At 51.8% G+C, this 23,924-nt stretch overlaps 1 protein-coding gene across 25 annotated transcripts in view; it reads left to right on the top strand.

The window, feature by feature from the left end:
* Positions 1 to 23,924, top strand: part of GNG7 (G protein subunit gamma 7) — a 144,213-nt gene that overhangs the window by 56,642 nt on the left and 63,647 nt on the right. For 6 of the 25 annotated variants that reach the window (XM_088792238.1, XM_088792232.1, XM_088792239.1 and 3 more), the window contains exon 4: positions 12,895 to 12,956. The exons of the other annotated variants lie outside the window; for them this stretch is intronic. In XM_088792238.1, the coding sequence (XP_088648364.1) occupies positions 12,895 to 12,956 (62 nt within the window). The remainder of the gene's footprint in view (positions 1 to 12,894; positions 12,957 to 23,924) is intronic. 25 annotated transcript variants of the gene reach the window in all.

Genomic DNA, 23,924 nt, shown 5'->3' with positions numbered 1-23,924 from the left:
TAGCACATTAGCAGCATTGTACAGCCATCTAGTTCTGGAACTTTCTCATCAGCTGAAACGGGAGCCTTCCGGTCTTCATTTTGGGACATCCTCCAGAAAGACCGTGCCACCGTGGCTCACTGCCGCCACCACCTCCTCCCGTCCAAGCAGCGTGCTCCCACAGAGGCCCGCCTGGCTGCTGGCCCATGCGGGTCGTGTCTGGTTAGCACGTGCATTTATCCTGAAAGCAGACGTTCCTGTTGGCGGGAGAATGACCCCCAAAGATACCAGGTCCTGAATCCCTGAACCAAGCCTTTGCTGACGGGATGAAATTAAAGATTCTGCAATGGATCACTGATCCTGGTGGGCCTAGATTCAGTCTAAGTGTCCTCAGAAGAGGAAGGTAGAGGGAGGTTGCACACACACAGAGAGAACAGCTGTGTGACAATAGAGGCAGACACTGGAGTGATGCAGCCACAGGCCAAGGGACGCCTAGAGCCCCCTGCAGGTGGAGAGGCAGGAAGGACCCTTCCCTGCAGCCTCTGGAGGCAGCGTGGCTCTGTGACCCTTTGATCTCAGCCCAGTGACACGGATCTCAGACTTCCCGCCTCCAGAGCTGCAGAGAATACATTTCTGCTCTTTTAAGCCACCAAATCAGTGTGATTGGTTACAGTAGCCCCAGGAATGAAGACCCACTACCCAAAGGGTTTGCATTCCAGTCACTGTAACTAATGCACCCCCAGAGTTCGGGGGCTTTCTTTGGACCCATAGCCAAGTATTTCTAAGGGGCGAGAAGTCACGGCTGGGGTTCACTCTTCCCACCGTCGTCCTCCATCTCTCTCTGGGAAAAGCGTCCCAACAGGCCTCACTTCATCCGTGACTGTGGCACGGTGAGAAGTGAGAAGTGGAGGGCGTGGGAAAGGCCTCCACACCACCATCAGAAGTCAAAACCTTTCAGTTTCTTAAAAAAGAAAGGTCCTTGACTCGCCAGTTTAGTTCGCCCATCTGTGAAATGAATCAAGGTGACACAAACTCTGACATTCCTCCCAGCTCTACCGCCCTACAAGAAACTAAAAAAAAAAAACAATCTGTGCAGGGTGAATAAAAACAAACTTAGATGCTCTTCCCAGAGGCAGAGGCTGCTCCCGGCTTTGGCTGCTGGCATGCTCAGACAGTTGGGTTTCCTAAATTTAGCTGCCCCTCTGAACCCATGAGCCCTGCATACTTTCGGTCGGTCTCTACTGTGGGCTCTGAAAACACGGTCCTGAGTTTGCATTTCCGAGCCCAGGATGGTTGGATTCCTCGGGCATCTCCATCTGACATTTGCAGCCCAGAGAGCTACCACTGTCCCCTCCACGCCCATGGCGTGGAAGGAGCACAGCAGATCTGCCTTTGAACCTCAGCTCTGCCCAGCAGTGCAAGACACAGCGTGAAGCATGTCACCTCTTGTTAAAAATAAGAGAAGGTGGGTGAGACACCCTCCCTCCAGCGCAGTGAGGAGCACGGAGCAGGATATCCACCCAGGCCCTGCCCTTTCACCCTGGCAAGCCCCTGGGCCCGTGTCCTCTCGCCCCTTCTGTGCCCAGCACCTGCCCTAGAGCCCAGGGCCCTACACTTCTCGGACTTACTTCCCTTGGCCTTTGACCTTTTCCCCATTGTTAACTTCCAGCCTGGCTATAAAAGGCAATTCTGATCTAAGAAAGCGGGGAGAGAGGATAGGTGGCCCGCTGCCTGGGCTGACATCGGCTTTTGCACTGCAGCAGGGTGTCTGGCATTAATTTAGATTCTCAGAATACCGTCGGAGGCAGCACATGCTGTTACGATTGCGTCGGAGCGTGTGCTGAGGGCCCCACCCAAGGTGCCCCCGCCGCGCCTTCATTTGCTCTGCTGACTTGAGGGGCAGGGGGGCTAGTGTAATCTGGAGCCCTCTCACAGATTGTTCTTTTCTACTGGCAGCTTCTCCCCAGGGCTCTGAAGGGAGGCAGCGAATGTACGAGAATGCAGGGGCCTGCAGACCGTTCAGCCTCCGCCAGGAGCACGTCTCAGGACCCAGCAGGCTTCCTTCCTGGCGATGCCTCCAGAATACTCCTTGTAGCTTCTGGAAGGAACGTTAATGACCGTCTGGGAGGCCGCCGCCTGTTCTTTTCCTCAACAGAATCTTGCACTGGGGAGGTGACATCAACTCCCTTCCTGCAAGCGCTTCTCTTTTCCTGCTGCCAAGCAGTGGGGACCCTGGCGGCAGAGCAAGGGGGACAGACCACGTATACTGCACGTACACTGCACATATGCACGTGTGTCTATCTGCAAATCCGCACGAGCCTCAGCTGGACCCCATCCCATCGCTATGGCAACACAGGGCCTGGTCCAGGGAGGGCGGTCAGATGTTGGTTGGATTGAATTGAGGAGGTCATGTGGGGTGACCTCTTCATGTCCGAGGGCTTTGGAGGCGGCGCAAGTCCCAGATGTACCCCAGGCCACCTGGACAGAGCAGAGCAGGTGGAAAGGTCTACCTTCACTACACTCGGTGGGTTTGTGCTGCTCACGTGCTTTCTGTGAGCACAGAAGAAACCTGTGTGGCAGTGTCCTCCCTGTTGTCACATGATAGCGCTGATATGCTGTCTGCCTTTCACTCTCGTGTTCCGGTCTGTGTGCTGGATCTTTCCAGTGGGAAGGAGGTAGCACAGCCCGTGGAGTGCAGCAGCCAGCAGCAGAGACCAACTGTCTCCTCTTAAGCCAGACATGAAAAAGGGTCTCAGGTGCAGGACAACGCCACGCTTCTCCTAAAAGAAATCTTGTTTCTGATAAACTATTATTTTTCATTTAAAAACGTAGTCCTGCTAAAATGTTAGCAATAGTTTATTCTTTAACACACACTGTTTGGGGTCCTCAGTCATTTAAAAAAAAATAGACTTTATTTTCTAGAGCAATTTTAGGTTCACAGCAAAATTGAGTGCAAGGTACAGAGATTTCCCTCCTGCCCTCTGCTGTCCCACGTACCCTCCCTCATAAGCTTTTATCATCATTATGTACATATGCTGTGTATTTTTATAGAATAGATTTATTGAGATTTTCGAACACTACACAATTCACGTATCTAAAGTGTACAATTCAGCGGTTTCTAGTATATTCAGAGTTGTGCAATCATCACCACAATTAAGTTTTAGAATGTTGTCCTCCACTAAAAAAACAACAACTCCATATCTATTAACAGTTATTCTCCATTCCCACCTCCCCCAGCCCCTGGCAACCACAAGCTCACATCCTGTCTCTAAAGATTTGTCCATTCTGGACATTTCCCTTAAGTGGAATCACACACTGTGTGTCCGGCTTCTCTCATGAGCACCGTGTGTTCAAGGTCCATCCACGCTGTGGCGAGTGTCAGCGCCTCCCTCGTTTTCTTGGCCAAGTGACTCCCTAGTATGTGGATGGGCCACATCTTATGCCCCTGTCATCTGTCCTAAGTTGTTGTCCACTCCTTGGCTGCTGTGAACATCTGTGTAGTTTCTTTGAGGACGTGGATTCTCACTTCTCCTGGGCGGACACCTAGGAGTGGAACTGCTGGGTCGCGGGGAAATTCCTTGTTAAACCTTCTGAGGACCCCGCAGACTTTCCCACCTCAGCTGCCCCATTTCACATTCCCAGCAGTAGCCGTGCCTGAGGGTCCCTGTCTGTCCCCACCTCCCCCACACTGTTACTGCCTGTCTTTCCCACGCTGGCCCTCCTAGTAGGTGAAGCGCTAGCTCACGGCGGTCCTGGTGGCCAGTGAGGGTGAGCTCCTTTTCTTGTGATTATCGGTCTTCTCCTGAGAAGAGGGTGTAGTACACGACTGACCTGCCTGTTAGCGGGACACCCTGCGTCACCACAGCACCCTTTCTTCACTGTCTGTTCATGTGTCTGTCATCCAGCCATGCCCAGGCCTCTCCAGGAGCAAGCACCGTGTGGGGCGCTGCCCACACAGCCCTGCAAGATGTCCTGCCTGCCCAGGGCTGTGCCAGCAGGGAGGGGACACCAGGTCAGGCCTTCAGAACCAGCACAGTGGACACTCCCTGAGCTGAATCAGCACAGGACAGATGCTTGCTGGTGTATCATGACTTCTTCCAGACCAGGACGCTCACCTGGAGTGAGCCTGCCCCCAGGGGACACTGGGCCATGTCTGGGGACATCTGTGGTTGTCATGACTGGGGGCTCCTGGCATCAAGTGGGTGGGGGCCAGGGATGCTGCTCAGCACCCCATGGTGCCCAAGACGGCCCCCCATGGAGAATGACCCAGCCCCAATATCCACAGGGCTGAGGGGAGACCCTCTTCTAGAAATCCTACCCCCTGGGGTCTGAGCTACGCAGGTGTGCCCGAGTGGTCACTGCCCCCTTTCCCCACCCCGCACCCCGGGGTCTTTGCTTCTTGGAGTTTGAAGGCTCCTTCCTTTGTAACAGATGCTCTCCTACAGGGGCTTCCATGCTACCTCTGAACTTCACGGTTATGGATGAAACCCACGTTTCATTGATCACTAACAACCTTAGAGAAATGCCCAGACTTCCCCAAATTTTAGTACCACTGGGGGGACAGAACACCTGCACGCAGGGCTGACATGGGCACACAAGTCCAGCGCCTGTGTCCTACGTTCTGGAGCCTGGCAGGGCAGCGTTCTCTCCCCTAGAAACCCTGGATCCACGCTCAGAGCCCGCCTGGTTTGTTTAGATTCATGGAGCCCCAGCTCGCAGGAAGGGGTGGGCCCCTGCAGTGTTTATTTTGGTGAAATTGAAACCTCAGCCCTCATGTAGATGTTCCAGGACACAGACGTTCCCCAAGTCAGTGAGGGAAAGTGCAGTGCTGCCCAAGGTCAGCCCAGGACAGTGGGCCGCCGTCTAACAAAATGCCACGTCGTGTTTGTGCACCAGAGCTGTGCCCCAAGCCCACTCCCGCCTGTGTGCCCACGGCCCGATGGCATTTGGCTTTCCAGCCAAGCATGGGGCACCCCACTTCTGGCTGTGCCTGCCCCGCCTTGCAACCCCTTCTCTTTCCAGCACTCAGTGGCACGCTGCAAATTCAACTTCCCATTTTTGGAAATGCTTCTCGAAACTAGACTTGTTTCCAGCTGAAACGAGATGACCTTTTCCTTCAGCTTCCAGTTTTTTCCCCTTCACTAAAAAAGAAATTGATATAGAAGTGATACTAGCTGAACATACATCAGTGTTTTCTCAACCTTGTTTTTTCTTTTTTTGGTGACCATCCCCCCATTCCCCAAGGACCCTTTTCAGGACTTTTTCTTCATAATTGCTCATCAAAAAGATTAATGCCAGTAATGGATGAAGACACTTCACATCTCAAAATGTCCTGACTTCATAGTGATACTTAAAAAAAAAAAAACCCTCCACTGCTCACCTGTGCAGATTGCTGGTTGCTGGGAAAAACTGGTCTGGTAATCAAAGAGTTGATGGGAAAAAAAGTGTCCTTGTGGGAATCCCATGAAATGTTATTAATATTAATAGCTCGGTGTACTGTGTATCTGTTCATGGTCTATCCATACAGCTGTGCTTTCCACATAAAAGAGTAAGGTCTTCTTCGCCTCCCTGAGAATCGATTTTCGCCCCCATCCGTTGAGAATGTATTTATAACTAAATCTAATAACAGGCATGAGAATGGGAAAGCTCCCATCACACACCTGCCCCTGGACGGCCCACCATTGAGCGTGTGGGGAGGGCGCATGTTCCCGGCCATTAACGCAGTGGCAGGAGGCCGACTGTCCAGTGTAAGTGTGCCCACAGGTTTTGACGTGAGTCTTGGGCCAGTGTCTTGGTTTTCTTACGTCCCCACACTTGTGTGCACAGGAGGAATAGCCATGTATTGCACAGGGCTGTTGTGAGCATGACCTGGGACCAGGGACAGTAACAGCTAAGTAGGAGGTCTGAGGAGAGGAGGCGCTAAATAATGCCACTTTTGCGTTGTCGTCATCACCATTCCCGTCACCTCTGAAACTTTCTTTCTAGATTCTTCCAAGGCACGCGCACCCCTATGGACACGTTGTGGGACACGTGCACGGCACATGGGCCTCCTGAGCTTTAGCAAGGCTGACTGCTCTGGCCCGGGTTGAGAACATGTCCCTTCACGGTGCTTGGGTTTCTGGGAGGTTCTCCACATGTGCAGAACCACAGTCTCTGTTGGTTTCTTAGCTCCTGGTTCTGAGCCACGTGGGGTGAGCACAGGCTGCCGGTCCTCAGAGAAGCCCTGCAGACTTGCGTCGAGGCAGCACCCTGACTGCACCTCTGCATGCCACGCGGGTCTGCGTAGTCTTTCTTCCCCGGGGTGAGGCCCTGCGAGGGTCTGGCCTTTTACAAATACATATAGCTTTTTTGTGTGGTAAAACAGATACAACCTCAAATTCACTATCCTAACCATTTTAAGAGCACAGCTCAGTGGCATTGAGCACTGTGGGGACAGAGCCCCAGAGAGTAGTTTACAGGCTCTCGGCCTCACGTGGAAGGGTGCTGGCTCGGGTGGTGAATGGCCGTCGGCTGTGGCTGATTGGCCATCGGCTGTGGCCGGTTAACCAATTGGCCGCTGGTATAACTGCTGCGGCTACGAAGGACTGCGAGGATTGCCGAGGAGCCGAGGAGGGCCGAGGAGAGCGGAAGAGGAGAGCGGAGAGAGAGGAACAGAGTCGAGAGAGTGGAGGAGAGTCGTCGGTCGGTTGGTTGGCGGAAAGGCGGACGGCAGGTCACGCGTCCGGTGGGCCCAGCCTCCAGTGAGACCATAGTGGTGTAGCTCCCCTACCTATGGCTCCGTGGGTGTTCCTTTTCGGCCTCACCATATCCTGCGTTCTTGTGTGGGGAGCGGGAGCAGAGACCCCGCAGGCCGCCCCGCCTGAAAGATGGCGCGGCGAGAAGGCCTCCGCGCACGACAAATGGCGCAGCGAGCAGGGTCTCCTGCACGACAAACACATTCACACCATTGCGTAGCCGTCCCCACCATCCATCTCCAGAAATTTCTCATCTTCCGAAAATGACACTCTGTCTCCATTAAATGCCAACCTCCGCACTCCTCCCCCAGCCCCTGGCCCCACCAACTACTCTCTGTCTCTTGAATCTGACTCCTCTGGGGACCTCCTGTGAGTGCGATCACAGTGTTTGTCCTCCTGTGTCTGGCTGATGTTGCTGAGCATCATGTCCTCGGTCCGTCCACACTGTAGCGGGTGTCAGAGTCCTTCCATTTCAAGGCTGAGTAACACTCCAGTGTGTGGATGGACCACACTGTTTATCTGTTCATCTGTGGATGGAACTTGGGTTGTGCCCACCTTTTGGCTGTTGTGAATCACACTGCTGTGAACAGGGGAGTCCCAGTATCTCTTCAAGTCCCTGCTCTCAGTTCTTTGAAGTATAAACCCAGAAGTGGTGTTGCCAGGTCACATGGTAATTGTCTGTTTAACTTTTTGAGGTTATTTCCTCGCAGTTCCCACAGCTGGTGCCCCATCTTACATCCCCACCAGCCATGCACGAGGATTCCAGTTTTTCCATATCAATAGCTGTTCTAAGACCCATTTTAATCTGATTTCAAATTACAAAAGCAACACCTTACTAGACAACCTAAAAATACCCAAAAAGGCATGAAGAAGCAACAGAAATCAGGTTTTTCTCTTAAATGCCACTACTGATTTTCAAGTGAGCTTCAGCAAACCAAGGTTTGTGCTGCAGCTCTGCAGGCCGGCCGGTCCTGGCAGACACGGTGGGCAGCAGCGCCTCAGTCCTGGCCGGCGCTGTGGGTCTGAGTGCGGAGTCCGATCCTACATGCTTCGCCGGCATCTTACAGGAGAGAACACATTGTGAGTGGAGACGGGGTAGCATGTTGGCAGATAGTATTGGCACGTAGGAGTGTTCCTTACAAATCTTGTAAGAAGTCGCAAGGAGGGTAGATTATTTTTAACATCTGCATCATCGGCTCACACAAGCCCTCTGAGCCTGGAATCCTTGTTTGCGAGTCGAACATGCTGTGCGAGAATGTTCCACTGCGTTCTCTGAGCATGTTGAGTTGCTAGGTTACCATGAGCATCAGGAATCCAGAGAACAACGTACAGTCATGTTCAACTCTGAGAAACAAAATAGGTATTGACATTTTAAAAGGATAAGAATAGTATTGGACCATGATTTGCAAGCCCTGAATTCTAGTTGCAATTCTACCATTTATTTCCATTATGTGTGGGTGGATGGATGGATAGGTAGGTAGGTAGGTAGATAGGTAGATAGACAGACAGACAGATATGACAGTTTTATCAAGATATAATTCACGTAATTCCACCATTTCTAAGCCTCAGTTTCCTCATCTATAAAAATATATGAAAATGATTATGTGCTTGATAAAGTGATTTGAAAAGTGACCTGCTCTCCCTTACCTATTCTATTTTTTCCATCGCACTTCTATTTTTTCTTTTTTCTTTTTTTTTTTAATGATACTTTTAAAAATATATTTGCTTGAAAAGCCCATTTGGATAAAGAGCCCAACCTGATAATGTTGTTACCTATCATTTATTTTCTAGTAACTTTTATTGAGATAAAATTTATATACTATAAACTTCACCATTTTAAGTATACAATTCAGTGGCTTTTAGTATATTACAGAGTTTATAACCATCACCACTATCTAGTTCCAGGACATTCTCGTCCCCCCCAAAGGAGACCCGTCCTCATCAGCAGTCACTCCCCCACCCCCTCCCCAGCCCCTGACAACAACTAACCCACGTCCTGTCTGTGGACGTGCCTGTTCTGGACATTTCCCATAAGTGGAATCACACACTGTGTGGCCTTGTGTGTGTGGCTTCTTTCACTCTGCATAATATTTTCGGGGTTCCTCCATGTTGTAGCGAGTGTACGCTGCAGTTGTAAGCGATCACAGACATCATGCACCCCCCGTGCACAGGGCTGCAGCACCAGATGAGTGTTTTATTGTCCTTCTCCACGGCTTGGACAGGAGAGGCAGGGACCAGGTTCAGGAAGCAGAAGTGGGGACGATGCGGGACAGTCTAGAGGCAGGTGGGACACTTTGAGGAGCCATAGGAAGGCGACCTGGAAGTTGGACAGGCCCGGTGGACAGCACGGGACCCCCAGTGTCACACCTGAGCAAACAGGGAGAAAGATGGTGCCACAAAGCCAACTGGGAGAGCCTGGGGGGAATGATGACCAGCTGGAGAGCGGGTGGGGGGACCAGACGTCCCAGTTTGCAGGGGCTGAGGGGGCCCAGCACTTGAAGGGCTAAAACCAGGACGAGTTGGTCACTCGGAGTTTGAGGTTCCCACAAAGCAGCCAAGCATAGATACGTCAGCAGGCAGTTTGGAACGAAGGTCAGAGGACGATGGAGAAGAAATACAGCCCCTGACGGGACAACATTCCCACAGGGCTGGCGTCCAGCTCCAGCTGCCCTCTGTCCCCACCCTGTTCCCGGCCAAGGAACAGGCTCTTTGACTGCCCTGCTGGGTTCTGGGCAGCTGTTGACTTTAAAAAAAAAAAAAAAAGCAAAAAGCCCTCCTGACGTGTTTAAGAGGTCTGTTTACTACCTGTCTCTCTGCAGATATCCTTTCACAGGCTTATCTCAGTGTGACTTTTTAATCTGATGCCCTCTGGTTGTCCCAGGGGAGCTGATTAGAGGTAAAGGCCAGTTGCAGTTCAGCAGGGCTCCCATCATCCCCTACAGCCCCCGTCCCATGCTCCCACCAACCTTAAGAAAGAGCTCTGACTCCAGAGGCTCCCCCAGGGTTCTTAGCGCCCGTTGTACCGCTGCCTGCCGTGAAATGTGTGCCCAGGGACGCTTTATACCAGATCGTGTCATCTGCAAGAGGAGACATGGTTCTCCTTCCTCTCCAATCTGGACGACTTTCACTCCATCTTCCTGCCCCCCGGAAGGAAGGGAGGTGGGGCCTTTGGGTGGTGATAAGGGTTAGCCGATCCCATGATGGGATCAGGAAGGAGAGGCAGAGAGATCAGAATCTCTGTCCACTACGTGAGGAAGCCAGGAAGTGGGTCTCACCGGGAACCAGCCCTGCCAGCGCCTTGATCTCAGACGCAGCCTTCAGGACTGTGAGAAACACTGCCCATTGTTTAAGCCGCCAGCATGTGCCCTTTTGTTATGGCAGCCCAAGCAGACTAAAACTGGCTGTGATATTAACTGTGTTACACGAGATGTTACCATTGGGGGAAGCTGGAGGAGGGATGCACAGGACTTCCTGCATTTTTCTTTGCAACTTCTATGACTCTATGAGTTTTCAAAACAAAGTTTTAACTAAAAAGGTAGACATTTAAACCAAAAGGGCACTGGAGAGTTGAGTGGAAGAGTCACCAAAGCCACACAGGAGAGCAGACCCCATGGCTGACCCTGGCAGGGGAGAAGCGGACCTCTGCTTGGTGGCCCAGGACCTGGACCCAGTAGCAGCACAGGGCAGAGCCCCTGGCACGTCCCCAGTCTGAGCCCCCTTCACCTCCCCTGTCTGAGCCCCCATCACCTCCCCGGTCTGAGCCCCCATCACCTCCCCGGTCTGAGCCCCCATCACCTCCCCGGTCTGAGCCCCCATCACCTCCCCGGTCTGAGCCCCCATCACCTCCCCGGTCTGAGCCCCCATCACCTCCCCGGTCTGAGCCCCCGTAGAATTCAAGTGCAGCGGCACCAATGATCCTGCATCATTTCTGGTCACCTACCAGCAGCTGGGCGGCCGCTTTATAACATCCCAAGGCCTGGGGAGTCATCCCCTCACTCCTGCTGGGTCCTAGAGCCCAGCTGCTAGCATGTGAACCCCCATTTTTAAACAAAAGTCCAAAAAGTGAAACTGCATCCATGCGGTTCGTGGGTTAACACGTCCCCACTCCCACTTCCTCAGCTTCTGCACCTCCTAAACCTCCTTCTCCGATCAAAAGACACTCCCCAAGCAAAATCAGGACCGCTGGTATGTGTGCTCATGACTTCCTGCATTTTTCCTTCAAAAGTGTCATCGTGGTTTCTGATTCTGTATTCTCAGGTTATGTGGTTCCTCCTGGGACTGTGAGCTCTGTGAGGGAGGAGCAGGTCTGTGTTTCCCGTGTTTCCCGTATCCCCGTGCGTGTCATAACACTGATAAGATGACTGGGATGAGGCCTTCCTGCTGGGAAGAGAGGCCCGGCAGTGTCAGGACTGTGTCCTGACTCCCGGAAGCTGCGCGTGGCTGGGCCCCCCCAGCCAGGTGGGCGTCTCCATGGAGCACACACATCCTGGCTGCTGCTGCCTGAGGCCTAAGGCAGGTCTCTCCCCCTCAGCGCTGCAGACACTGGGGCTCAGTCATCTCTGGGGGGCATCCTGGGCACTGGGGGGCTGAGCAGCATTCCTGGCCCCACCCCCTCGATGCCAGGGCCACCCCCCCCCCCCAGTGTGACAACCACAGATGTCCCAAGACATCGCACAGCTCGAGAATATTCAACTGAACATGTTCTGGTGTCCGACCGTCCTGCTATCTGTCCACTGGAGCCAGGGGCAGTGCTGTAGGACACGCCGAGTGAAGCGCTTTGGCAGCTCTGATCATCTTCTAAGTAAACCTTTCCTTTTTAGGGGATCATTTTAGATTTACAGAAAAGTCATAAAGACAGGACAGAGCCCCCACCTGCCTGTCATGTAGCCTCCCCTCGTGGCGTGTCAGCATCTGACATCACCACGTGAGTTGCCACAGCCAAGAACGCCACACCAGCACGATAGCATTAACAGAACTCCACCATTTATTCCGATGTCACCAGCTCTTGCATCTTCCTGTCCTGCGGTCCCACCTGACATTCAGGTGTCACATCTCCTTAGGCTCCTCTGGGCTGTTTCTCAGACTTTCCTTGTTTTTGGTGGCCTTGACAGTTCTGAGGAGGACTGGGCAGGGATTTTGTAGGTTTATGTGGTGTTTTTCTCGTGGTGAGACTGGGTTGGTGGGTTCTGGAAGACCCCAGAGTGCAGGATCCTTCTCATCCCATCATATCCGGGGTCATATGTCACCATGACCTGTCACCTTTGATGTTGACCTCGACCCCTGTCTGAGGTTGTGTTGGCCAGGTTTCTCCACTCTAATTATGATTCTGAAGTCTTATTCAGTTGGACCCAAATGTAGTATTTATTCTGAGTTCCCATTGAGAGGCATATGTGCGTCTGTCTGTCTCCCTTTTCATTTGAGGAACTCGAGGCTCAGAAAAAACCAAGGACACCAGAACTGGGCTTCGCACCCAGGCCGGCCCACCCCCATGCCTGTGTGTGCCCTTGCCACCCCGCCAGTCCGTCAGCCTCAGCTGGCTCCAGGGGCCTGAGACCACACCAGCGGCATGTCCCATGTCCCGTATCCTGGCTCACAGCTTTCCAGGCAGACACAGTCTCAGGCGACTCCCATGTGTGGCCCACCCTCCAAATTTATGGCCCTGCTGAGCAGATGGGAAACTCATCAGGGAGGTGACAGTCGCTCTGGAAGGTGGGAGGTGCCAGCAGCCCTGGCACCTGCACCAACATGGGCCCGTCTGTCACACAGCGTGGGCTGGGGGCCAAGCTTGCGAAGGGCCGCCCTCTCCGTCCCTCCTGAGGTCATTCTCATGCCATCACAATGCCCTCAAGACGTCTGGGCCAACCCTTGGTCCAGTTTGTAACAGTCCGTAAAGGGCACAGACGGTCAGGTGTTTTGGGTTTTTTTTTTACTAGCTTTTTTCCTATGTGTAAAGGTAATACATACTCATGGTTTTAAAAAAGTTTCAGAAAACACACAAAGGCTTAAAGAAGAAAGAATACCAAAAATAACTGAACTTACACTTTAAGAGGGTGAGTTTTATGGTATGTGAACAATATCCCAATTTTTTAAAAATTAGAAGTTCATCAGCCATCCTGTCCTGGAGATAACCACTGTTAAAATATCCTCCACACTGACGTTTTCTAACTGTTTTTTGGTATAGTTTCAGACTTATTGGAAAGTTGCAAGAATAGTACAGGAATTCCATATACCGTTTATATCCAGGTATGCCAGCCGTTTCCATTATTCTTTGTATGTGGATACGTGTGTGTGTACGTTACATGTACAGAGGTGTGTGTGTGTGTATGTATATGGAGTTCTATTTATAGTGTATATAGTAACGTAGTTACACACATACAGTGGTACACATTTGCAGTTATACACGTATGCATATTAATTTTTTCTGAGCCTTTTGAGATTGAGGTGGAGATATCATACCCCTTAGCCCCTGAATGCCCCGTGAGCATTAACTAAGAACAAGGACATTCTCTTACAGAACCCTAGCGCTCCAATCCGCGGTCCATCACGCCCGTCCTTCGCAGCCCTTCCTCCACCCAGGGTCCCCCATTGTGTCCAGGCGTCAGTCTCCTTGGATTCAAAGGAGAAAAGTCACATCTCATTGCATTATCTATTATCTTTTCATTATTAGAGTGAAATGTTCACAATGGATATTTACAGTGCTTTTTGTGGGTTGTTTCTGTCCATTGTAAACAGTTCGTTTTTTTAAGTTTTGCGGTAACTCGAGACTTACAGAAGAGAGTTCCCCTATCCCATTCACCATTCAGTCTCCCCCACTGACATCTTCCATGACCACAGCACATTTATCAAAACTAAGAAATCAGCCTTACTGCAGTACTATTGACTAAAGCATAGAACTGATGGAATCTCACCCGTTGTTCCACTAATGAACTTTTTCAGTCATCCATCCCATTTAGGATCCCTTAAGTCGGTTGTTCACCCCTCAGTGATTTATCGGAGATTTTTATATAGTAAGGAACTCAGTGTTTTGCGCTTCGTACATGTGGCAAAGCATTTCCCATTTTGCCTTTTTACTTTGTTGCAGTGAATTAGGAATCCCACAGGCCACAGTCCTAATCTCAGCTGGAGACAGTGAACAGGTGTCATAGGACGATGGCGGCGTCCCGTGTTAAGGAGAGTTATGGGAACAATCGTCAGGCAGCCCGCAGGCCATAGGCCACTTTGTGGGCCTCCACAGACGGTTCCCTCACACAGCTCCCCATCCCCTCCCAGCGTCCGCTGGGCCTCTAGCCACAGTGAACAAGCAGCCACACATTGCCTTGTGAAAAACTGTCATATTTTACCCTACGATGGTGTGCCAGCCATGGGCAGAGCTATGACCTGTACGAATTGGGGTTCACCCTTTGATCCCACATCTGTTGAGTGATGAGGAGTGAGTGGGACCCCGTGAGACACTTAGAGGTAGGAGGCATGTCTCATGGTCTCCACCCTCAAGGGCAGGTGTCCCTATAAATACAGAAAACCTCATTCCTACAGGGCACACAGGCATTCAGGGTGCAGTGGGGAGCTTGGCTGCAGGTGAGACTTTGCTGCCTTTTTTGGGGAACGCAGGGATGAGGAACAGCCCCACCCCACAGTGAGGGACCAGTTCTCACCCTCCTGTGGTTTGAGAACTCAGCCCACCCCTCCTGGGAGCCCTCCTGGGCAATTTGCAAGTGCTGGAATTGACACCTGGCTCCCCAGGCCACCCCTTCCCATCACTCTGTCACCTAGACTGTCTTTTTTGTTGTTGTTTTTTTCTCCTGTCTTATTATTGGGAACTTTATGTCCTTAAAGAAAACTCTTTAGGGGTCTGGGAGGGGCCAAACTACAGATTAATGTCTTGTCAGGACTGGATTGCCCAAGAAAGCGCTGTGCCCTGGGGACAAGTTTCTAGTTGAAACTTCTTTGTGGCCTGATTTGGGGCATAAGAAAAGAGAAGCAAGATGAGCTTTCTAGAGGCTCAGGGACTTGGACTGCCTCTGTCCCCTGCATTTAGGTGGGGGGCATGATGGAAGAGATTAGGAGAGGCGGGCAGGCCAGGGCCGATGTCAGAGGCAAGGACCAGTGGCAGGGTGGGGGTATGGGGGTCCCACTCACCTGCAGTGTTTGGTCCCTGATCTCCCTGCACATGTTTCTCCAGGGCTCCCTTCTTGGTTCGTTAAAACATTTACTTGAGTGTCTGCTCAGGGCCTGGCAATGGGGATGCAAAGATCTTTAAAAGTCCTGATGTAGCCTAGCTGGTGTCATGTGTTCTCACATGGGGGAAATGGTGAGGGAGCTGTCTGGGGCCTCTGTGATAAAGGCCCTGGGCACATTCGTGGGGGCCCCAACTCTCGTGACCTAATCACCTCCCAGAGGCCCCACCTCCTAACACCAATCCACTGGGGGGTTAAGCTACAACATGTAAATTTTGGGGGAGACACAATTCAACCCCTAAACCCGTCCCCCCCCCCCCCATAAACGCATATAAGCAGCCAGGAGCCCTACAGCTCTGTGCATGCCACAGGTCATAATGGACCCCTGTGCTCCGTGGTCTGCAGGGCCAGTCGGTGTTTGCACATCCTGGGACATCAGGCTTCCCGGAGACCCATAGGGTATGTCACACCACACCCAGCCTCCCTGCCAGACACGCCTTATTGTTACAACAGCTTGATTTTAAACATGGGTGATCTTTAAAAAAAAAAAAAAAAAAAATCCTTCTAGAACAGTGTGTGTGGCAGACAGAATAACAGCCCCAAAGATGTACCTGTCCTATTCCCGGGACCATGTCACCTCTCATGGCAGAGGGACTCTGCAGGTGGAATTAAGTCAAGGCCTCTGAGATGGGGACGACCCTGGATTCCAGGGGGCCCAGTGTCATCACAGGGTCCTCATAAGAGGGAGGCAGGAGGCTCAGAGTCAGAGACATGGAAGAGGCTGCACTGCTGGCTGTGACGATGGAGGAGGGGCCACGAGCCAGGGACGCGGTGCCTCTAGAAGCTGGAAAAGGCCGGAAACCATTCTCCCAGGGCCTCTGGAAGGACCAGCCCTGCCCGCACCTGGGTTTAGCCCCGAGAGGCCCATGTGGGACTCCTGACCCCAGGACAGTCAGAGAATCAATGTGTGTGGTTTTAATCTACAAAATGTGTGGTACTTGTTACGGCCACCCCCAGGAAACCCAGACACAGAGTGACTGAGAAACTGGATTTTTGCTTGTTTGGTGACTAGAAAAGCATCCTTTGCCCTCCTTCTTCGTTTCTGGAAAGCCCCTCAGGTGGGTGGCCCGTCCTGATGTGTCCCCGAGGAGGTGACCAGCACAAGGAACTGTGTATCTCCCTATCTTGTCACCATGAACACTTCCAGCCTCGAGGGCAAATGCTCTAAAGCTTCCCAACTGAAACCACTTGTGTGCCTAGGTCTTAGAGCCCCCAAACCTGAGTCCAGCTCCTGCCAGACAGTCTGCACACCCCCTGTCCGCCTTCCTGGTGTCCCCTCTTTGACTTTCTGCTTCCCCTTCTCCCTGGCCACACGGCTTCTGGCACATGCCCAGTGGCCTGGGAGGGGGCTTGTGTCCCTTTCAGGGTCCCAGTGAGTTACCAGCCAGAGCTCTGGGTGCCCACCTGGCCAGCTGCTCTGCAGGACAGGGTGACCCCTGGCCCAGGATGGTAGCCCATGCTGCTGGGAGTGTCTCTTTGCTCTTGTTAACGCATGACACAGGGCCACAGGACACAGGTCAGTGCACCGGGTGGCCTCTGTGCCTGGACATGTCCAGCAGGGGCAGGACCCCAGAGTAACGGGTCCCTCCAGAGTACACAGTGGCTGGCAGGCAAGGCTGGACCAGAGGCGCGGGCTGCATTCTTGGGCTGCTTGTTTGTCTCACATCCTCTCTCCCTGGCATTTCCTGGCCCCTCGCAGCTGGCGCCCCACCAGTGCTGGTGGTCCTCCATGCCGGGGGCAGACTGGGTTCTGCATTGCCACAGCCCAGAAGGCAGGAAGCACTGCTTCCACCCTTTCCTAGCTGTGTGACTTGGAAATCTTTTACCGCGGGGTTTCTCCACCTGACACTGTTGACATTTGGGGCCTGATGATCGGGGCGGGGGGGGGGGGGTGCAGGCATGCTGCTCAACCCCCCACAGTGCCCAAGAGGGCCCCCACAGACTGTGACCTGGCCCCAAGTGCCAAGGGGATGACCCTGCATTCATTATTTGGGGGAAAAATTGAGTTAGATCCTTAGGCTCACAGGAGACACCAGAATAAGTCCCCAATGGTCAGTCAGATGGTAAAACCAGGTAAACCAGGGTGACCCCAGCATCTGTGAGTCACCCCCTCCCACTCAGGCTGTGTATTAAGTGTGTGCAGCCTCCTGGGACCTCAGTCAGGTGGGTATGGAACGTAGTCTCCCGGGATCAGCAAACCCCCTGGCCCAGGGGGTCTCACCTGGGGTGACTCTGCCCCCAAGGGACACTGGGCCATGTCTGGGGACATCTGTGGTCATCAAGACTGGAGTAGTTCCTGGCACTGAGTGGGTGGGGCTGGGATTCTGCTCCACTCCCCGCAGTGCCCAGGACGGCCGCCCAGTGTCCCCAGTGCTGAGATGGTTTACAGGGACACAGGCCCGCTCTTCCTATCCAGGTCTTGGGACTCTGAGAGCAGAACCCGGGGTCCATGCCACCCAGCATCCAGTCACGCGCTTGGGCAGCCCTGCACACTGACACGCTCAGCCCCAGGAGACCAGTCGCTTGCTGCACATGCCTGAGCGCAGTTTTGTGTTGATTTTTTCATATTGCGCTTCGTTCCACAAAGAACCAAGGTGAGCGTTCAGGAAGGGATACAACCCGATAAAAAAATACAAATGACTTTATAAAATCGAGTACCAGGGAGCCCACATGGCTGCCGCTGCACTCAGCTTCCTGCCCAGCTTCTCCAGGGGCTCCCCCGAAACTCAGCATCTGTGAGCCTCAGAGCCCCGCCTTTGGAAGTGACCACCGTCCATGATGTCGCTGTGCTGCGGACGTGCCATAGCGCTTTAATGGGACTGCTGTGCCTTTTACATTTGTTCAGATTTAGTCACAAATATAAGCGTGCGGTATATATTAATATAATATTGTGCGCATATGAATAAATATGTAACGTATGCATAAAATAACATTTACATATTTTAAATATATGTTCATATGTATCTTTATATGTATCATAAATATATATTTAAATGTAACTATTAAATAGAATATAAAACAATATATATTAAATATATAAAAGTATATATTTATATGCATATATTACATATTTATATGTATCTTAATGAATATTAGGTTAGAATAAATCTTACTAGATTTATCCATAAATATAAGTATACAGTATAGATAGATAATATTGTGTGCATATAAATACATAGGTAATATATGCATATAAATATATATATTTATATTTATATATAATTATATATAAATATACTAAATATATAAAAATATGTACTTATGTACATATATTTGTGTGTATATATTACATATTTATATGCATGTATTACCTATGTATTTATATGTACCATATGTATATGTAAGTGTATGTGTCTACGTAAGTTACATATACATTACATGTATATGTACCCCCACTTTCGGGCCCACTTGGGGGCCCGCACAGCTGGCGTCAGGCAGCCGGTAAGCTCTCCATCTATCTGCGCCCAGGGCCCAGGAGGTGACAGTCTGCACCGCCTTCTGGCACAGGCCTGTGTAATCTTCTCCCCCTTCCTGTGCGAGAATCCTTTGACTTACTTGTAACCAGCAGAATGTGGCAAAGGTGACAGTGTCACACCTGTGGGTTAGTTATGTCACATAAGACTCCAATGCAGCAGGTTTGCAGAAGGAAGTCAGCTGCCACAGTATGAGAGGGTTGGTGGAGGAGGCCACATGGCCAGGACCCCACAGACGCCTGTAGGAGCTGAGCGTGACCCCAGCCAACAGTCATCAAGAACTTGGGGAACCCAGTCCTGCAGCCTCAGGGAGGTAAATCTTACCAGCAACCTGAGGGGGCTCAGAGGCGGGCCCTGCTCTATTTGTGTTTTTGATGAAATGGCAGCCTCCTGGGTCCAGGACCCCAGCTTAGCTGTGTCCCAACTCCTGAACCCCAAATTGGGAGACACAAAAGGGTGGTGTTTGCAGCCACCGTGTTTGTGGTGATTCCTTCCGTACACAGCACAGAAATCGAATGCACTGACCTTGTACCCCAGCCTGCAAGCCCATGGGCGGGGCCACCAGGAGTCTCAGAGCTTTGCACACACCAGGGAGGGCCCTGATGAGCAGTGCATATGAATGAACTCAGAAGGACACCCAAGCTCCCATGACGTGTGAGGGCTGCCAGCAGCTGCTTCTAGTCCCTCTCCCCTCCCGTGCTGCAGGCCCTGGCGACGGTGGGCTCTGCACGTGTCCAGGAACCACGGTGGCCCTGCAGGAAGGAGCAGAGTCCCAGCGCCCCACGTGCAGGCTGTGGGAGCTCTCAGCCGGCCGGGCCTGTCTGTTTGTGTTGCTGGCTTCCGGCACCACCCAGGCCGCATGCCTGCACGTCACCCAGGGCCACCTAGCGTCGAGCTAGGAAACTCAGTCTCCAAGGCCGCCAGCCCCAAGACCCCTTCTCTGGGAACACGTATGTATGCGACATGTATCTGTGTGTGCGTGTGCGTGCTTGCGTGCGTGAGGGTGGCGTCCGTGCTCCTGGTTTGTTCCTCTCCCGGTGGCCTTCCAAATCGGTGCTCAAGAACGGCCAAAAAAAAATCTCAAAAGACAAAGGCCAACCAGCATTTCTTCCCTGGTTCCTGACAGCTCAGAGACAGCCATTGTTGTCCCCACAAACACGGGCTCCCACCCGCGGGGTCTCCTGCAGGGCTGTAGGAGGAGCCACCAGCCCCACCTAATAGGTGAGGGTACTAAGGCTCAGATTCCAGTGGTGCTTAGAAGTGGTGAGGGTGTGGGGAAATGGGGACCCTTGAGCATGGCTGGTGGGGATGGAAAATGGGGCAACCACTGTGGGAAACAGGATGGTGGGACCTCAAACACTTCAAAATCGAATCATGTGACCCAGCAAGTGCACCTGTGGTCATTTCTTCCTGCAGGGACTTGAAGAGGTGTTTGCACACCCCTGTTCACAGTAGCATTCACGACAGCCGAAAAGCGTGGTCCAGCCATGCAGGGCAACAGTACTCAGCATTAGAAAGCAGGGAGTTCTGACGCCTGCTACAGTGGGACGGACCCTGAGGACATGATGCTCAGTGAGACAAACCAGTCACTGAAGAACAAACACTGTGTGATCCCACTTACAGGAGGTCCCAGAGGAGTCAGATTCACAGAGACAGAGAGTAGACGGTGGGGCCAAGGGTTGGGGGAGGGGAGGGGAGTGAGTGTTTAATGGGGACAGAGTGTCAGTTTGGGGAGATGGAACGTTCTGGAGATGATGGTGGGGATGGCAGCACAATGTGAGTGTGCTTAATGCCACTGAGCTGTGCGCTTAAAAGTGGTTACAATGGTAAAGTTCATGTTATGTGCATTTTACTACAATTAAATTTTTTTTTAACTCAATGATAAAAAGCTGAGCTTTCCTGGTGAGAAAGGCTTAGCTAAGACTCCAGCTCAGCACACATGCCATAGATTCACCGCCCCCCACCTTGTTGAGTGTAAGGGCAGGATGGCAGGGTGGGTGCAGCTAGAGGAGAGACCCCCAGAAAGGGGGGAGAGGACCACAGCAGGGGAAGCTGGCTGGGTTTTACCTGGACTCCGCCCAGCACAGGTGTGTCATGCTCCTGGCTAGACCCAAGAACGGAGGAAAAAAGGAAGCCCCCCATTTGGGATGTTCCTGGCTCCTCGGGGCTACAGTATTCAGGGCCATGGCCCCTCTTAGCAACTGGTCTCGACCACCCACAGTCTGTCATATTCACATAGTTTTTCTGGCTTCTTCCAGACTGAGTTTCATCGGATCCCTCAGACAAAATGAGGGAGGTAAATACCAGTCCTGTGTTTAGATGGTTCTATGCAGAGAATAAAAAAGCGATTTGACCAGGGGCATGCAGATGAGAAGGGACAAGGCCCACACAGAAAGGTGTTGTGTCTTTCGGTCACTTCCCTCTGACTAGCACACCCTCCTCCATCAACGTGTAAACCTGATGGGGGAGAGGTGCTCAGAGCCATGATCCCGCAAGGTACCTGTTAAATTAAGGAAGTCCTTTTGACCCGAATAATCTCTTCCAGGAACTTTACACATCAGTACATAGATTGCCTCATTCTTTTTCACAGCTGCATAATATTCCACGGCTTGACAAAAGCAGAGAGTAAATGCATGTATTTTAGGCTTTGCGGGATTGTATTGGCTTAAAGAGAATGGACTTTCTCTATTTGATTGCTGCTGCCAGACCAGGTAATTGGCAAGAATTGTATTAATTTAAAGCCACCCGCAGAAATGACCAGAAAGTGAGTTAGTGGTTGCCAGGGTCCTTGGGCTCAGTCAGTGTTGATGAGCGGACACTGTAGTAGGTGACGGTGATGAGGCCTGGTGGGGACAGGATCATGAAAGGCCACAGAGAGTTACTCAAAACATCCTGTAGAGGTGTGCTTTAGACTCCTTTTCACTGGGAGCCTGTGTCACGTGGCCTCTGCGGTGCTCTCAGAAGCTAGACTAAAAGCCAAAGGCCACTGGGTGGGGCGCCAAGTGACGGGGTGGGGGCCTCTCTGTGCTTGGGGGCCAGGCTTTGCTCCCCTTGCTTCAGTGACTTGAAAAAAAGGATGTATCTGGCGATGGCCTCAGCACTGCTTGAAAGAACCCCTGATTTACCCAATCTCGGCCTACCTCTTCCCATCCCCCACAACCCTCCTGTGGTTTAGGTGCAGAGGGGACCCCTTGTCCCCCCAAACCTCAAGATGTGCCTGTTCTGGACACTTCGCATAAATAGAATCACACACTGTGTGGCCTTGTGTGTCCGGCTTCTCTCATGAGCACCGTGTGTTCAAGGTCCATCCATGTTGTGGCGAGTGTCACACCTCCCTCCTTTTCACGGCCGAGTGGCACTCCTGTGTGTGCATATGCACCACATTTGATTTATCTACTCACCAGTTGGTGAATACTTCGGTTGGTTTAGCTTTTGTCTGTTGTGGACCGTGCTATGTGGACATTAGTACACCTGTTTCTATGTGGACGTGTGTTGTCACTTCTCTTGTACGTGTACCTAGCTGTGGAATTGCTGGGTCACAGGGTAACTCCATTTTAACCTTTTGAGAAGCTGCCATTGCTTAGCCTCAGAGGCTGTTCATCTCTGTGTCGCTCAGGATCCTGCAAACTGCAGCCAGGCCGTTGAATCTGGCCCTCTGCCTGTTGCTGCAAATAAAGTTTTATCGGCACACAGCACACCCATTGCATTTAGTTAATAGTGGCTCTGGCACAACTGAGTTGAGTTTTTGCAACAGAGACCATGTGGTCCACAAAAGCAAAAATATTTACTATCTGGCCTTTTACAGAAAAAAAAAGTGTTTGTTACTTAGCACTTATATCACATGCTTTAATTGTCTCTGCTTCTTAAGAATCCCTCCCTTGTCCCATCTTCCCCTGCACAGAAAACTCCCTAAGTTCAATGAGTTCAGCACTCCTGGATGGTGAGGATGGGGTAATACAGCCATTTAGAAACTATCTTCCCACAGTTCTGGGACCACAAGTCTGAGATCAAGGTGTCCCAGAGTCGTTCTCTCCCGAGGTCCCAGGGTTGGGTGCTTCCTCCCTCTCCCAGCTTCTCTTCTGGGGGCTCCAGGTGTCCCTGGGCTTGTGGCCGCGTTCCTACAGCTTCTGCCTCCCCTCTCCCCGTGTGTCTAAGTCTCAGTGTCCCACTCCTTTCTCTTACAAAGACACCAGTCATTGGGTCTAGGACCCGCCCTAAATCCAGGACGAGTGCATCTCTCGATTCTTAGCATCATGTATCTGCAAAGACCCTTTCTCCGAATTAGACCGTGTGCTGAGCTTCCTGGAGAGTATCTGAGGGACCGTGTCTAACCCACTACAACCAACAGACATTACCTTTGTTTAGCTGGACACAAAGCAGTCCTTTCCGTCATTGTCACTCCCACTTCGTGACCTCTCCTATTATTCCTTCCTCTTTGTGTTTGCACTTGTCAGTGCCTCAAATTCATCTTGGGCCAGGGAGGGGTGGGAGGATCAGCAGGAACGTTAAAATCAGTGGGCGGTTGTGTTGTAGCATGTACAGTATCAAGTCTGGACATTGTAACCTCAGACGTATACAACGGTGTGTGTCCCCTATATTTCAATACAAATAAATTTTTAAAAAGTAAGTTGACAGTTAAGAGTTATGTTAAAAATTCCCACTGTAAGTGAATACACTGGAGGGGTTCAAAGGTATTAGCTCAGTAATCCTAGCACAGTGGTTCTCAATGGAATGGGGGCAAGGGTGGTTCTGCCCCAGAGGACACTGGGTGACATCTGGGAACATCTGTCACACTGGGGATGCTCCTGGCATCAAGTGGGTGGGGGCCAGGGATGCTGCTCAACCCCCCCCCACAGTGCCCAGGACGGCCCCACAGAGAGTGACCTGGCCCCAGTGTCCCCAGTGCCGAGGGGGGACCCTGTCATAGCTGTTGAAAGTGAGGATAGCTTTCAGCTGAACTAAAATGATGTTTATTTATTGGTCTTTTTTTTTTTTTTAAATAAAGAATCAGCTGTAGGTATCTCCCTGTAGCTGAGACAAGATGGGACCCCACCCCCACCCCTAGCTGGGCTGAGGCCAGGCAGGGGGTGGGTGGCGTGGGCAGCTACTCTGAGTATTTGGGTGCCTAGGTCCTGGCTCCAATTTGAACCCCTTCAAAGCCCCGAGTGAGCGAAGGATGTGAATGCATGGAGCCAGTTTTGTTCTGAGAAGCAGAAAGCAGAGAGCCTTCTAAGAGAAATGCCTGCAGAGGGGGATTACCCACCTGCTGCCCGGAACAGCTGCTAAAAATCAAACTGCAGCACTTCCGGTTTCATGTACTGCCCAGGGCAGCTTCCTCACCGGCAGCTCCTCTCAGGCATTTCTGAGACTTAAAAAAAACAGCAGATGATCTATTTTGAAACCCTCCTAAGGGAGGCCAGGCTGAGCCCTGCAAGGACAAGGGCCCAGGTGAGGGCACCAGAGGTGAAGCAAAGGCCCAGAGCCACTTGTCCTGGGCTCAGGGG

This window comes from Rhinolophus sinicus, chromosome 15, assembly GCF_057876585.1.
Source record: "Rhinolophus sinicus isolate RSI-liver-muscle chromosome 15, RSI-T2T, whole genome shotgun sequence".
NCBI lineage: Eukaryota > Metazoa > Chordata > Mammalia > Chiroptera > Rhinolophidae > Rhinolophus > Rhinolophus sinicus.
The sequence above is the reverse complement of the archived record's forward strand: the minus strand, read 5'-3'. Positions and strand labels throughout refer to the sequence as shown.